General features: G+C 39.5%; 1 protein-coding gene across 3 annotated transcripts in view; it reads right to left on the reverse strand.

Annotated features, from left to right (window-relative positions):
- The window catches only part of BRAF (B-Raf proto-oncogene, serine/threonine kinase), an 81,240-nt gene that overhangs the window by 50,838 nt on the left and 12,847 nt on the right, over window positions 1–17,555 (reverse strand). For all 3 annotated transcript variants that reach the window (XM_072999954.2, XM_072999955.2, XM_072999956.2), the window contains exons 3-7: window positions 16,134–16,397; window positions 9,154–9,257; window positions 8,327–8,429; window positions 3,539–3,687; window positions 981–1,100 (exon numbers count right to left, since the gene is read on the reverse strand). In XM_072999954.2, the coding sequence (XP_072856055.1) occupies window positions 981–1,100; window positions 3,539–3,687; window positions 8,327–8,429; window positions 9,154–9,257; window positions 16,134–16,397 (740 nt within the window). The remainder of the gene's footprint in view (window positions 1–980; window positions 1,101–3,538; window positions 3,688–8,326; window positions 8,430–9,153; window positions 9,258–16,133; window positions 16,398–17,555) is intronic.

Here is a 17,555-nt window from a genome sequence, read left to right on the forward strand (position 1 = left end):
GAAGATTTGTAATGAAAGGTATCTTGGAAAATTGCTGTAATGTTTCTTTTTCTCTTCATATGATTTCCATTTTTAATATTATTGTATAAATGGATGTAAGAATACTTTTCGCTCTCTGGAATTTTACCCTTTCTTACCTTCCCCCTCTTTTGCCTATTTGTACCATAAACCCTATACCTGTGAAAATTAATAAAAAAACAATTGAAAAAAGAAAAAAAGAAAAGCAAGGCCTGCCAGAATAAAAAGTTTTTACCATCTCCTGGAATAAAGGTTATCAAGCCTTATCAGATAAATAATTCCACAAAATGGTGTGAACACAAAGGTGGTTCTTCCTTTTGCCAAGCCTGCCATCATATTCAACAAACATAGATGGATCTTTTTGTTGTATTTTAGCACACAAGCAGGCTGGTATGGGATAATAGTGAGGGTGGCTTTTGTGCCACATCTGAGTTCAACCAAGCATAGTGCTTTAGTAGTAGTGCTAATGTAAGTGGCAAGCAGCAGCGCCAGTAGGGCAGTCAAGTCCAGAACAAACAGATCAGAAAAAAAATTGATAGATTCTTTTGCAAATGTTATCAGAAAAACAATTCTGAGGGTTTTTTTTTCCTTCTCTTCATAAGCATAACAGTAAGGAACAGAGAAACCTGTTCCCCCCTTCCTTTCCTCCTTTTCACAATATACCTTCCTTTAAAGAAAGCTACCAACCTTCATTAATTATCTTGATATATCAGATATGCACAACTCCAGTTTCTCCCCCAATTCAAAGTTTCACTTTCAGAAATAATATCCTATTTGAAAATCCCAGGCTGATGTCCCAATTCTGCATCGGTTATGAAGATGTCCAAACCTTCCATCACAAATACACATCACCTTTGTTTTTTCTGGTGACAAACCAGAACTCGGCCAGGCCAAACTACAAGACAGTATTCTGAAAAACACAGATCTATGATAATAAAACGCAGCAGAATTCAAAAGCATACCCAGGCAAATCTGAAGGGGCCACTGAAGGGTATGATCCAGATGCTGTAGTAGTCTCTCCTACGGAGGCCTCTTCCTGTGATATTGGGTGATGTTCAAAGAACTTGGAAACAAACAGCAAACTGTGAGGCAAGAACAAAAATCAATCTAAAGTGGGCAAAACACAAACAATTCAGATAATAGTACTTGGAGGGAAAAATGTCATAAATCAAATAATTCAACTGCAGATATAATAAAAATTAGTAGGAGATGACTCTGCAATTTGATTTCAGGTGACTAGAAAAGTTAACTATCAGTAGGTTGGAACATTGATTAACCTAAATACGTATATGCTTTTTCTGTTGTAGTAGAAACCTGCCTGGTTTCTGCAGGGTTGAACCAGTACTCTTTTTCAATGTGCTTGATATGTAACCAAAACACAACACATGCAGTGGCATTACTGTAAAAATGGAAACACATCCCATTTAGGGACATTTACCCATGGCAAGATATTTAGTTTTCTGTTTTCCCCAGTTCCACTTCATATTATTGGCTGCTGCTGGCAAAGGAACACACACAACACAACTTCACAGACTATCAGAACATTATTGGAAGGTGGGCTAGGGTGACCAAATCCTGACTACACAATTGTTATTACTTGATAAATTTCTAGACTGCTTTTCACACTTGCAATTGTGTTAAACATAGCATCTCTCTTTATAACATCTAGATCCTGCATGAAACAGTTAACTATTTAAAAGGCTGTTATGGTTTCAATATTTTTCTCACTATGAACAAATAATTTAGCATCTTTCAAAAAATGGAATCAACAAATACATTAATCTTCTTGAAAATAGTACTTCTGGGCTGTCTGCCACACATGCAAGCCTTTAAGAAGGCTCACTGGCCTCTGCTGAAATAAAGCAATGCAGTAATACAATGGAACTGTTTCTACACCAAAGTAGTCAGGGAAGTACAGTGGTGCCTCGCATAGCGAGGTTAATCCGTTCCGTATTAACCTTCGCTATAGCGAAACATCGCTGAACGGGACAGGGAAAGCCATTGGAACGCATTAAACATCGTTTAATGCGTTCCAAAAGGCTCCTTTACTCACCGTTCAGCGAGGTTTCCTATGGCCGGCAGCCATTTTCGCGCCCTTGTTAAGTGAGGGGAGGGCGCGAAAACACTGCGCGCGGCCATTACAGAGCTTCTGGCGGCCATTTTGTCCGCCGAACAGCTGATCGTCGGGCTTCGTTTTGCGAAGATCGGTAAGCGAAAAGCGATTTTCGCCCCATCTAAACAACGTTGAGCGATCGCATTAGCGATCCAAAAAACCGGATCGCTATGCGATTTCGTCGTTATACGGTGCGCTCGTTAAGCGAGGCACCACTGTACTTGAGGCAAAATATTCGGCTACAGACTTCTGTTGATTTAAGGGATAGAAAACCAACCAGAGAAAGTTTTGCTTTCTAACTATGTAGCTTTCAGCCAAGAACATCCATCCAACAAAAGGAAGTCAATTTGATTCAGCTCTTCACTGCCAGGTTTGTGACCTTGATTCATTCATTCTCATTTAAATATGTTTACCCGTCTTTCTCCTTAGGAGGACCTAATTATATAAGAATGTTAAGGCCTACCCTTCTGCTAGTAAGGAATTTCAGACACCAACCTGTGGTGATTGAGTGGGTTTTAAGAACTGGTCTGAAAATGTCATATCAGAATCTCACTGGGTATGCACAACACAAAGTCCAAATGGACTTACTGTATAAGACACCCCATGTATAAGACACCCCACTTTTCTAACCCAACATTAAGAAATCTAAGTGGGGCTTAGCAAGTGTGTGGGGGGGAAGTAGGGATCAAAGCCCTGCAGGATCACTTTGAACCCTGCTTTCCCCTCCACTTATTTTTGTTCTTTCTTCAGCTTACTTCCGTGTATAAGATGACCCTTAATTTTTAGTCTAAAGATTTTAGACAAAAGTATAGTCTGATACATGGAAAAATACGGTATCTGGTGTACACAATCATTTGGGCTCTGTCATGTGCTTGGGCATACCCCAAGGTAACATATTCAGTTGGTGACACAACAGCCAGAAACTTTAAAAACCATTTGCCCAGTTTCCTTATGCAGGTGGCATTTCACACTAGGATTCTGGCCACTGATTTTTAAATGGGTTCCCACAATAGTTTAAGTACTTTAACTCCCTTAGAATTGTTCCTGTCTTTAGATAGTCTTTTACCAACATACTCTCAATTTACATTGTGAGACTCAAAAGGCAACTCAGTCCTATTGTGGAGGAAATAGTTTCACAGGGTTTAAGGATTTATGTTTTGTTTCACTGTGACATTAGCAGCTCCCATTCCAGAGTAACACAGGCACAACTGTACTGCACAGTGTGCTAGTACTGGCGGCTACCCTAGTAACATGCAACAGAAATGTTTCTGCAGAAAACTTTCCTCAGAACTAGGGGAGTCTGGGAATTATAGTAAAAGAAAAAAGAAGGAAAAAAGAACTTTATCAAATCCTGACTAGGGCTCTCCTACTACCTCTGCTTAAGCCTAAACAATCTTGATTACTTACTCAAGCTGATCATAATTCACACACATCAGCGGCACCTCTGTACTACAACGCTGGTGAAATTTATATCCACAAGTCTGACAACGGAATCCCTGGAAAAGTAGCTTTCGACAGAAGTCACAGAATGCTAAAGTGAAGAATGTCTTCCGGACCTGTATCAAAAGAAAATTTATGAGACACCAAGCTTACTTCTATCCATTGATACTTCAGTATCATCTCACCAAATAAGGCTGTTTATTAAGCATCAAATGTTACTGTGAGAACACTGCATTTGTCAGCTGTTTCAAACACACAGATACACAGAGTATCACACTCTGTTTACATGAATATAAATTTAGAGCATATATAATGTTTGCCTAAGGACAGCTGCTTAGAGAAATATTTACATGTATAGAGCAGCAGCCTTTTTTTTTATTTATGCTAGAATTAAATCTCAAATTGGTTGCCTGTCTTCAGACACTTATCGACTGGCAACTTTGTTTTAAATTTCTATTTTATTTATTTATTTATTGATTGATTTATTGATTTATTGATTGATTGATTGATTGATTGATTGATTGATTGATTGATTGTCATTGTAAGTAAATACACAGTATACCCATACAAGGAAATTCACATTTTTATTCAATAAGGAACATTTTATGAGGAAAATGATTCAGGGTTTCGAAACCAGCAACAACTACATATATATATATATATATATACCAGGCAACCCAAACTGAAACAGATCCGAAGAACAGTTCAAACTTGTTCAGGTGGTTACAGCCCTACAAGATAAAAAGAACACAAGGGCACACTTGCTGGTCCTGCTGTTCTCTTCTTGCTGGAGAGTGAAGACCTCTGCAGCAAGTGCAGCTGTCTCCATATGTGCAAAGTTCCTTGTGTAGTTAAGAACTTTGTTCTTCCTTCACACAATATTCATCACGCTACAGCTCCAACATCTGAACAGGATTGTAGTTAATCAAATTACAAGGCACTTTACAAGGCACTCAGATAACAATCCCAGGCATATAAGGCCAGTATCTTCTTCAATATTTATATACATAGAACTCCAGCTATGGAGTTCCCCATGTGTTATACAACCACACATGACTGACACTTCACCAGGTTACCTCACCAGTGGCACTCAAAACAGTTGTAGCTGTGCAGAAGTAGATATTGAAGGGGATATTGCCCATACCAGTTTGGCATCAAATTATACCCCTCAAACTCGTTAAATTTGCTTCTCAGTAAGCATGCTTAGGTTGATACCAATTTGACATTCCAAATATATTTAAATGATTGTTTTGAGAAGATAAACACTGATGTAGAAAGGCAAACATCTACCCTCTCCTATATACCCTTTCCTGGGCAGGTTGGCAACTTCAGAGGGTCAGAGGGCTAATTTTTGATCCAAGAATCCATACTGAAATAGTGGACAACACCAGCAATCATTACATTAGACTGCACAGGGAAGCCATTGAAATCCACAAACACCAACAGAGCTTTAACAAAAAAGAAGAAAGTTTAAAACTCAACAAAGCTTGGCTCCCAGCACTGAAAAATACAGCCTGCAAAAGGTCAACGAACTATACCCAGCCACAAGGACCAGTGATCACTATACACAAAAGACCAGCTAAAAACACCTATCAGTCACAGTGAAAGATAATCTCTCCTCCTTATCACAACAATACACCCACAATAAAAACACAATGATCAACATAATTTCCCATCTCCTGAAAAGGACAAAAGCTGATCCCACAGCTATATATACAATGGTGCCCCGCATAACGGGCGCCCCGTTTAACGATGAATCCACATAGCGATGTTTTTTTGCGATCATTTTTGCGATCACATTGCAATGTTTTAAATGGTAAAACATCGCTTTGCGATGATCGGTAAGCTGTGTCGCTTACCAATTTTCGCGTAGAAATGTTTTCCTAACAGCTGATTGGTGGTTCCAAAATGGCCACCAGGTAAAAAAATGGTCGCCCACAGTGTTTTCGTGCCCATTCCTCGCTTACCGGGCAGCGAAAATGGCAGCCATATGGAGGATTTTTGCAGCACAGTGAGTTTTTTGCCCATAGGAACGCATTAAACGTGTTTTAATGCATTTCTATGGGCTTTTTTGTTCCGCATAGCGACAAACCCGTATAGCGATGATTTTTCCGGAACGGATTATCGCCGCTATGCGGGGCACCACTGTACTCAACTCCCAAACAAACTGCACCAGAGCACAGAGTGCTACTCCTATCCTCTGAAGAGGACAGCCACAGAGACTGGCAAAACGTTAGGAAAAACAACCTTCAGAACACAGCCAAAGTGCCCGAAGAACCCACAACAACCAGAAGAGCTTTATGTTCTTGTGAGGGTTGAACTGTTATGGCTTGGAACAGAAATCTTGCATATATAGGGTTCTAGATCTTAAACTATTTCTGCCTAAGCTTTGAGGAAATACATTACTTGCCTTTTTGAAAAGCAAAATCTGTTTACTCAATGTTTATGTCTTGAATTAACTCACACAGTTTAAAATTCAAACAATACAGCATGCTTTCTAAGTTACAGATAAATACCTAAGAAGAGGAATTAAATTAATGGTTTAGGGATAACTCAATTGTATTAAGCAAAATCTGAGATTATTTAAAATTTGTTGAATATGAAACAAAAATATGTAGGTCTTGTTTGTTGTGTTAAATGCAAGAAGAGGGAAACGAAAACCTAATTAGATATCAAAGGATCTTTGGTTTATATCTAAACCAGAGTACTTTATGCTAGAACTTATCAAAACAAGAAGCACTGAATATAGGGATTTTCAGAAATCATCAGGGTATTTAAAGTATATTTTTATCTGCTCTCTTCATATTTCACTAAATGTAAGAAGCATTAAAAACAGGTGGCAGGTAGATTATCCTTCAAGCAACCAATTGTACACTGGTTGTATAACTGGATGCACAACTGAACACAAAAAGAAGAGTTTAGCCATGGGTGAAGGCTTGCACAATTAACCTTCTGCTATTTTGTAGATGCACAGCATGGTAAGCATTCTATATATAATAAATCTGAGTCATGGAACTCCGTAAGACGCAAAATTACACAGAAAATTGGCTTCAACCAGACTCTTTGGGTCAACTGTGGGTCAATTATATCTAAACATAAGTATCAGAGATGTGATGAATAGTAAGTAGCTTTGAGAATATGGCTTATTGGTTACCTGCTGCTTTGCAGCCAGCAGGAAATAACAGACCACACACAGAACTAGTGAACTGTCTCTGATCTATCATACACCTGTGTCATTAAACATCTCTATACACAAATCATGTTACTAAATTCCCCATAAGAACTTTATTACTTCTGAAGAGACAAATTCTAAGGTCAAGCAAACAGCTCTTATACAGAGAAAAGTTACATAATGCTTTGTGCAATTATGGTTTTAGTCTTGAGACTAGAATGCTGTAGGAGTGGACCATACAATTGTGGTGAACACATGTGAGAACCTGAAGGTTATCTAGTCCAGTTCCTCCCTTAAAACAGGATTTTAAACACATTGGGAATACCAATTAACATATACCACCCACAGTATTAGTTTTATTGTTGTTCATTTACATATAAAGCATCTATTTAACATATCAAGTATCCCACAATGGCTTAAATTCTAGCTAAGTATAATAAATTACTATCAGAGTAGGCCGATTTGAATAAATGGAACTTACAGAGGAGTTGCGTTACCAAATCCCCACTGATACAATGCCCTCCTCTCATGTGATTTACTATATCAAGCAACAGTATTTTAGCCAAAATTTTCTTTTTCTTTCTTTCTAATTATGTTAATTATGCGATATAGAGAGATAGATAGAGAGATAGAGATAGAGATAGAGATAGACAGAGAGAGAGAGAGAGAGAGAGAGAGAGAGAGAGAGGGAGGGACGGACGGACGGACGGACGGACGGACGGACGGACGGACCGACCGACCGACCGACCGACCGACCGACCGACCGACCGACCGACCGACCGACCGACCGACCGACCGACAGACAGACAGACAGACAGACAGACAGATAGATAGATAGATAGATAGATAGATAGATAGATAGATAGATAGATAGATAGATAGATAGATAGATAGATAGATAGATAGATAGATAGATAGATAGATAGATAGATAGATAGATAGATAGATAGATAGATAGATAGCCAGGAAGCAACAGTTAGAACTGGATATGGAAACACTGATTGGTTCAAAATTGGGAAAGGAGTACAACAAGGCTGTATATTGTCCCCCAGCTTATTTAACTTGTATGCAGAATATATCATGCAAAAGGCTGGACTGTAGGAATACCAAGCCGGAATCAAGATTGCCAGAAGAAATACCAACAACCTCAGATACTGTATGCAGAGGATACCACTCTAATGGCAGAAAGTGAGGAGGAATTAAAGAACCTCTTAATGAGGGTGAACGAGGAGAGAGCAAAAAATTGTCTGAAGCTCAACATTAAAAAAACTACCGTATTTGCCGGTGTATAAAATTCTTTTAAAACTGCTGTTAGCTAGTTGCATTTACATTCACATTTTCCTCCAATAAGCTCAAGGCAGCTCACATGGCTCTCCTCTTTCTCATATAAACTTTGGAAGGTGGATTAGGCTGAGAGACCTCATCAAAGGTCACCTAGTGAGGTACAAAGCTCCAGAATACATGAATCTGGATCTCACTAGCTCAAGTCCAACACTGCAACCACTTTATTGGCTCTCATATATGGTTTTAGAAACCTACAAAGGCATTTAAGACAAGAGATGTCATCACAGAAATTTACTTACAAAGTTGTGTGTTGTAAGAGGCACATTCTCCAATACTTCCACATGCAGTTCTTCTCCTGTCAGCCAGGAAATATCTGTGTCCCAACCAATTGGCTTCTTCTCCCTGCAGTGCAAATGAGCTTCTTATAGTTAATTGCATCTGCCAACTCAAGCAGTTCTCAATGCTGGAAAGAAACTTGTTAGGGGACAGGGAGTATTGAAAATATGCTTGCCTCCTGGTACTCCACTTTAAGGAGCTCCAAGATGGCAAAATGTTAGCATGGGACTTCTCTTCTACAACTTATTCTAAGAAGAGCTGTACAACAAGAAAGAATGGATAGCTTTCAAGATCCAAACACCAAAGGAACCTTCATTCCATAAGAAAACACAGTCTGCTTCCTTACCCTAAAGGCTGAAACCCTCACCCCCAAACAAAATCGTTCTTTATATGGTTTTTTAAAAATTATTTTCCTCTACAACTACATATTTATTAGTTTAGTATCAAAGCAAGATCTGGAAGAGGAAGACCTGAAATGTGCAAACAATGTGGAACCTACTGCTATATAGTATGCAACAGTGATCACTCCGAGCTTCTCTCTAACAAATACAATAGCAGAGAGAAAAGCAAAGATTTCCCTCTAAACTTTCACAACATTACAGACATTCACAAGAAAATATGCAGACAAATTTTAGTGAGGTGTGCTATGAAAAATAATTAAAATAAGAAGAGATTCCTTTCTGTCTTTGCTTGAAGGCTCATACTCTTTAGACAGTGTAAAGGAACCCTATAGCAATCTTTCTCCCCATCAACCCCCTGCCCCAGAAACCATGGTGCATACAAACCATACCCATCCTGTATTCGGTAAACAGCACAACACTCTGGGATTAGACCTCGCATCATCAATGCTTTCTTCAAACTCTCTCGTACTGTTACACCACATCTTGCTGGAACCTGCAAAATAAAAAAAAAAACACCTAAGTTCCATCTCAACATTATCCCAACATTTTGGGAGGCATCTGTCAACCTTTTATGTCATTTCTTTTTTTACAGAATGAAAGGGAGTTTTGCTGAATCCAACCGGCAAAGTCTTCGGCAACATGCTGTCTCCAAAAAGGGTTGTACCACAAAGATATATACACTAACAAAGGCTGACAGAACCTCCATAAATTTTGTTAGGCTACCAAACCCATCCAAAGCAACAATCACATTACATTTTACATATATTAATTATGAAAGAGTAGGTGGGAAAGAACAGCTGATCTTGAATTCAAAGCTTCAGTGCTTGCAGTGGTTTGGAGATCTGGAGCACTATAGTTAAAAAAAAATTAGCCTCTCCAAGCTCTGCCTTGGACACTGCTAAGAAGTAAGAAAGCCCCCTTTGATTTGTAATTTAAAGAAATGAATGCTTAGAGTGGGAGCTGCTTTCTGGTGGGTGTCAGATGTGAGGAAGGAAAGGCTTTTTGCTATCTACAGGATGAACAAATTCCTGCTGCTCTTGCCTCAAGAGGTTCTTCATGCGAGTTTTTGTCTGTTACGATACCAGGAAAGACTACAGATAATGGCAGGAAATACTATCTGAATAATTTCAGTTACATAGTCACCACAGAATTTCTGCTCCTATACTACACCTGAGTGTGATATAATTTTTTGAAAATTTTGTAAAATGCTTTCGATTGACAATATTTATTTACACTCAAGAGCCAATTATTATTATTTTCTTTCCTCACCTCAGAAACACCCCAATATAATTAACAGAATGGAATATATTGTAAAGCTTAGAAAAGTATATGAGACAATTTCCACCCAGTAACTGACAACATTAAGGGTATCTGGGACAGTGAACAACGTATCTTTCACAGTACAGTGGTGCCTCACAAGACAAACGCCTCCTGGAACGAAAAACCCGCAAGACGAATAGTTTTTGCGATTGCTGTGGTGCCTTGCAAGACGGCTTCTTCTATGGCCATGCTTCGCAAGACAAATGTTTTTCACAAGACCGATGCCTCGCAAGACAAATGAATTATTTTCGTCTTTCGAGGTTCCCATAGGAATGCATTGCAATGCATTCCTATGGGAAACCACTTTTCACAAGACGAAAATTTTGCAAGACAGCGCTACTTGCGGAATGAATTACATTTGTGTTGCGAGGCACCACTGTACATGTTGAGGAGCAGAGAGGATACTGACATAGGTTTGACTCTGCCTATGCTTGTACAGAGCTGTATCACTGTCAAACCCACTTTCTTAGATTCCCCTTGATTCAACAACTTCAGTCTATAGTCTATTAAATGACTTCCAAGTAACCCAATGCTCCATGTGACTTTCCTGGGGTTCCATACATTTTAAGAGGTGAGTACCATATTTTTCCATGTATAAAATGAAACTTTTTACTAAAATAATTAGAGGGAAAAATTGAAGGTCATTTTATACATGGTAGTAAGGAGGAGGGGAGGGTTCAAAGCACTTTGATCCCTGCTTTCCCCCTCCACTTTCTGCAAAGAAAGTGGATGGGGAAAGTACATCCTCCACTTTCTTTGCAAAAAGTGGAGGGGGAAAGCAGCTTTTTGCAAAGGAAGTGGAGCAGGAAACCACTTTCATCACAAGGAAGTGCATGGGGAAAGCAATACCTTCTTTCCCCCTCCACTTTATTGAGAGGAAAGTGCTTTCTCCCTCCTTTCTTTGCAAAAAGCTGCTTTCCCCTTCCACTATTTTTTTTTGAAAAGGCTGCTTTCCCCCTCCACTTTCTTTGCAAAAAGCTGCTCCCCCCCCTTTTGCGAGAGGGAAAGCAGCTTTTTGCTAAGAAAGTGGAGGGGAAAATACTTTCTTCCCAAAAAAGTGGAGAGGGAAAGCAGGAATCAAAGCATTCTGATCCCTGCCTTCCCCCTCCACTTTCTTGCAAAGAAAGAAATTTTGGGTGAGAAAATGGGGGGGGGGGCATCTTATACACGGGAAAAGATAGTAACTCTTGCTTTTTACATTTTAATCTTGACATACTTTGCTGTTTCAACAAAATTCACATATGTTCTTTTAAAACAAACAAACCGTTTCCTTGCTTTTAATCTGGAAGCAGCTGGAAGGTAGCCAAATAGTAGATGTGCAATTGATGTATATGCTTTGAGTTTTCCACTATTAGCAGCTACTTCTCTCCCTATGCCACTGGGTGCAATGCCTGCTGGATAATTGATTTCACCAATGAAGGCTGGCTTCAGGCACATAGTAATGTTTCTGCAGCTTTCAATGAATGTTATGTCTACCTATTTCGATGGGCTGAGCTATATCACACTGGCCTGGTATATTCACCTACGGAGTAGCACAGAGGCGAGGCTGTGGTTCTTAGTATATGTGGTTGTGTGCCCCAACTGGTTCCCAACAGCTTTTAATGAATACTGTTGCTTGCAGGACATCTCTTGCTTTGTATTTTGGCAGTGTTCCATATAGGTCAGCATATGATCCAAAGTAACACTGAGGTATTTGGGAGTAAAATATTGATTTACTGTAGTTGAACACCTTTCCATGTAACCTGAAGTTTCCAAGATGCTTGCTTGTTTCTTAGATGAAAGGGACATATTTGAGTTTCATTGGACTGGGTTTAAGTTGCTTTGAATTATAACATACATGAAGTTCTCCTAATGCATCTGTTAAGAGATGTTCTATCATCTGAAAACTTCTGACTGAGCAGAAAGTGCAAGATCATCAGCATAAATAAAATGTATGATGCCTTGGGGAAGCAGCTAATTGTAAGTATAGATATTAAACAAAACAGGAACCAATTTGCTGCTCTGAGGCAGGCCAGTCTTTTGAGTCCTTCATCATATATGAAAATTTTACTAGTGGTAAATATAAGAATTATCTGAAATTTGCATTTTCCTGCACAGAGGGATAACTCTACTATACACAGAAAACACTGAAGTGCACATATCTTCTTTTCACTTATATTTCAGAAACTTTAAGAAAAACTTAGACTGCTTGCTCTTTTACTCAGTCCTGTGTAAGACGAGTTTAAAAGGCATCCAGGCATTAGTCGACCTATCCCAAGGCAACCAGATCCCTAATTTGCAGTACATTCCACAAAAGCACAAGTTCAACCCCTTTGAAAAGCAACCTGAATACATTCAGTTCAGCATTGTTTGTACTCTAACTAAGCATATCAGTCAATATTCGCTGTAAAACCTTTTGTAAAAGAGCACTGCTGCCTATACCGTTTTTACGCGCACTGAAAGAGTAATACTTGGATATAAAGACATAGCAGATTATAACCTGCATATATCTTTGGAAGGTAATCTTATCTCTTTCTGTTTATATTTCCATTGCACTGAGGCAGAATCAGAACAGAAGTTGTGACTTCAACTCTTAGTGATAGAACTTGTTGAAGCAGAAATGAAACTCTGAAGCTTCCTTAAGGGAAAACAGCCTGGAAACTGTCTCTACATGGCATTCTGCGGTGGGTGGGGTGCACTCAAGAATCAAAATCTATCAAAGTATGTTTCTATCTTGCCCGCAGATCTAGATTGATTAAAATAACTTTTTTACCCACAAGCCTATGTGAAGGAAAATGGCCCTTATTTTCAAAACAGCAGCATAAAGAATCTGTTTTGTCCCAGAGAAACAATCATAGGGTTCCCATACGTATATATAAGAGATCAGTGTAAGACAATATAAGTTTCTCTTCAGGTCCAACAGACATCAGAGATTAAATTAAATATTACAAAGAAATATACTTTTTATATCAAAATATAAATATATATCTCCCCATGAGTTTTCCAATGTGCAGCCTAATGAAAAGTCCTTAAGGACTCAAAAACCTGCCTGCTTCTGATATTCTAGTAGTCCAATAGCTATTGCTAACTCATATTTCTGGATTTGGCACAAGCACCATGTGCCTTTATCCTCCTTTCTAAATTCCGAAATATGAACTCTTATAAACACTCTCACGGGCTCATAACTACTGAATTGCCAAGAAAAACTGATCAGGCCTTCGGATGCAAAGGTAGAAGCGGCACAGCAGTGGAAACTAGCATCTTTTGTGGCTACAAGTTGTGGCAAACAGGAATCTAACATTTCATTTACTTCACTGTAGTAATTCTTAAGGCAGGGGTGGAAAAAATTCTAGAGATCTGGAGGACTGCCCATAATTGGATCTCTCTAATATTTTTTGTATTTTTTTAAATGAAGAAGCCCCTCACACATGAGCTATTTTAGAGCAAGATTATTTTTCCAAGATCCTGAAGGACAGAAGCACTAAGGGATGCACTTGCGCACTGCATTTGACCTACAAACCACATCTTGCTCACCCCATTTTGCACCTTCAAAGGACAGAATTTTAAGAATACAGTATGGGCAATGCCTATTCAAGTACAAGAAACCAGAGGAAGATTCAAGCAGGTTTCCAAGTGACTAGACAAAAAGACTTTGGTTTGCTTCACAGCCCTTGGCCACTTCCCATCGCCAGCAAATGTTAGCCATGTGAGATTGTAAGATGCACATAAGCTCTGGGTGCAAAAAGTTATATTTATCAGCATTTTTTCTTGCAACTATTATTTGAACTACGAAAGCACAGACACTTGTAAGACTCCAGAATAGGCCACATGTAAGCTAGCCATCATACCTGAGGAGAAAAAAACCAGCATATTTTTACCAAAGAAAATAGTAAAGGTAAAGGTAAAGATTCCCCTTGACAATTTTTGTCCAGTCGTGTTCGACTCTAGGGGGTGGTGCTCATCCCCGTTTCCAAGCCATAGAGCTAGCGTTTCGTCCGAAGACAATCTTCCGTGGTCACATGGCCAGTGCGACTTAGACACGGAACGCTGTTACCTTCCCACCGAGGTGGTCCCTATTTATCTACTTGCATTTGCATGCTTTCGAACCGCTAGGTTGGTGGAAGCTGGGACAAGCAACGGGCGCTCACTCCGTCGCGTGGATTCGATCTTACAACTGCTTGGTCTTCTGACCCTGCAGCACAGCCTTCTGCGGTTTAGCCCGCAGCGCCACCATGTCCCAAAGAAAATAGACAACTATTAAATAATAATAAATGTGAAATACCTGCAAAAACTAATTTGTGGGAATAAACCACTGAATATAAAACCCAACATATCCAAAGCCATTTAAAATTAGGTTGCAACCTTACAAGTACACAACAGAACATAAAGCCAACTGTGCATGTCTTCAAGGCAGACACATATACGATCCTGCTGTTAAGCACTACTAAGCTGCAGTTTCAAAGACAGAATTAATCCACTGCCAAGTCTTCTTCCTGAAAGCATCCAGATGTAAAGTAATTTCATGAGATTTTGCTATATATCTGAAATCTGAATTTTTTTATCAGCTTCCCATTTAAGTTTCCCTTCATATTCTCCCTCTGAATTACTTCTCTTGTGTTTTATCTGTCATCCCCTTAATTTTTTTTAACCAGAAATATCTGTGCCACTGGTAATTCCTGTTTCAGCTTCTGTCATCTCACATATTTTGTGTGGCCTGCCTCACCACACCCAAAGAAAGCACACACTTTCTTTCTTTCCCCTTGTTCCCAGCCTTTATGGTCTCCTTGGCAACAATAAGCCTCAAAAGTGTGTTGGAAATTGCTAGAAGTGGGGGATGGATTAGCAATGTACATTCTTCCATCCCTGGGTACCAAAAGCAGGCCCCAGTTCACAGACTTGGAGTTTTATCTTTTAGGATTAAAATACTTTGACAACGCTTCTCACTTTATTATACCTTCTTCGTATGATCTGCTCACATTCATTTGGACCAAGTCTCTCTCCTCCTTATATCTACTATTTTGTTATCATACTTGGACGTTTAAAGTGACATACATATACATCACATACCAGAGGCGGGAAGCCGACAAAGGCCAGTACAGTTGGTCTTCCCTTCCTAAAGTCCCAACCACTCAGAAGAGAAAGGGATGACAGAATAAATCAGTCACAGCCTCATTTCAATGTACTTTGCTCTTCCCTCTTACTCTTTGACCATGGAAAAGGATAGGAAAGCAGAGCCCTTTTCTGATATCATAGCAGAATCTGGTTTACTTATTACTCACCTTCCCTGTGCAGGAACTAAGCAGGAGAAGGAAAGCTAGCTAGTTCAGAACTCTGCACCACGCAATAGCTCGGTCCATTAGTCTATCACTTGCTGTTCCTACTGGAACACACCATGCAATTGGCAAATATATTACATGACTCAGTGGGCACCCAGAAATACTGGGCAAGTATGTTCCTCTGCCCAGAAGGATGCACACATCTTTTGTGGTTTCTCTGTCCACAGAATGCCGAAACAGGCTGGATGATGTCAGAAGCTCAGCCCACCCCGACACCACTTAAGTCTTCCAGATTAGTGTATGGGGATCTGCCCCGAGAACCAATTCTTTACCTTCCATGCATAAATTCACCTCCACCCTGAACAAAGTCTCAAAAGCTCTCCAACAATGGGAAACCCTCACCCACCTAATTCTTATTGCTCTTTTATCAAGTCTCTTTTCATGCCCAACCTCCGCTGCCATTTCTGACTCTCACATTCCTTCAAGAGAACCAGAGGCTGCAAAGTCGCTGCTTCCTTCCTTAAGACTAGGCATAGCTGGGCTAGATGTTTTCTCTCTTCTCGTTTGCAATCAGCAGTGGCTTATTTCTGCTCCTGTCAGACACCACACACAGCTGGCCTTTGGACAATGCATAAGAAGGAAAACACTATGCTTATTCCACAATCTACTGTAGCACACAGTGATGAAATTTTAAAAAAAATACTACTACTTTTGAATTTCTCTTGCTTTAAAAACAAACATTTATTTGGCAAGGAGATCAAAAATCAATCTTTTGACACAGTCACAAGCCTTACCACTGTCCTCTGCTTGTTGGGTAGGAAGACTCTAACAGTAGGCTTCTGCGGAGATTTAGGGTTATTCCTTGACAAATCTGTAGGGTTTGGATAAACTGAGAGGGATGAAGGTGCTACAGAGAGACTAGAGGATGATGATGATGTAACAGTATCTGTTGAAGCAGAACTAGAGACAGAAAAATCAGTTCCATTCCCCATGGATTCCAGTAACTGCTGTTCCCTCTGTTGCAATGCATCTAATTTGCTGGTGTATTCTTCATAAGCCTATGGAAGGAAGAAAAAATTATTTTGAAAAGTTATTTAATACCAAACACACACTTCTGAGATAAGTAACTATCCCCATCAATTCTCTATGAAATATTCTGTTGCACCTAAATTCATATCATGGTGCCATGTGATTTAGCTCCTGAAAAACAATTCTTATTGTGGCATATATGTGGACAGGAGCACCAATGTGCTATCTACTAAACCAGGATTGTTAATGTAATCTAAGAAAGAATGACATATGTCTGGAAAACTGTTCTGATTAGGATTTGAGTACTGAACATAGAAGCCTGAAGATCTGGAACAAATGAATATTTGTACAACTCCACCAAATTAAAAAAAAAGTAGAAACCAAACACAGAGCTACATACATTAAAATTAAGTAAGAAAGACTCTGACTTTGCACATACATTTGAAGCATATTTTAACTTCCTTACACAGGAACTCTTTTCTCATGCTCCCTTTAAGAAAATGGTGGATATCACCTTGCAGCTAAGTATGCACAAGTATAGAACCGAGGCAACCATCAAAAAAGACATCAAAAGCAGAGCATCATGTTATTGTGCTTCCCAAGCATTTATTGTATTTTTGCCTTTCCTAAAAGTTACTTTAATATTTGTTTTGCCTGGCGGCTGTACTATTTGTATGTAAATCTTTGCACAATGTAAGGGTTCTGTAAGTGGCCCTGCTTTCTCTCCAAATAAATTAGTCAACTTATAAGGTTTGGAAATTGGAGTAACATTTATTGCTGTATTTAATATGAAACCAGTATCTGCAAATGCATTCCAACTTTTGTCACCTCCTAACAATGGGTCAAAGGGGGGCTTCCATCATTCTTCTTTAAAGGGGTTTCCCCCAACAGAGTTCCATGGTCCAGGCCAGTCTGTTGCCAAATTAGGATTCAACAGTGGTCTGGATTCTCCTTCCAATCGGGGTACAGTGTCCTTGTCCCAGAAGTCCACCCAGGTGGGTTCTCTCGAGGGCATAAGGGTCTGCCATGGTCCAACAGGTATCCCTTCATCTTGGTCTCCATCCCCCTCCATTCAATCCTCTCCCTTCTTTCCCTCTCAACCCATTCCTTTTCTTCCCTTAACTCTCTCCTCCACTCCTTCGCCTTAGTCTCACCCCAATAGGATGGTCTCGGGGGTCACTTCTCTC

The sequence above is a fragment of the Pogona vitticeps genome, chromosome 5, assembly GCF_051106095.1.
Source record: "Pogona vitticeps strain Pit_001003342236 chromosome 5, PviZW2.1, whole genome shotgun sequence".
Lineage (NCBI taxonomy): Eukaryota > Metazoa > Chordata > Lepidosauria > Squamata > Agamidae > Pogona > Pogona vitticeps.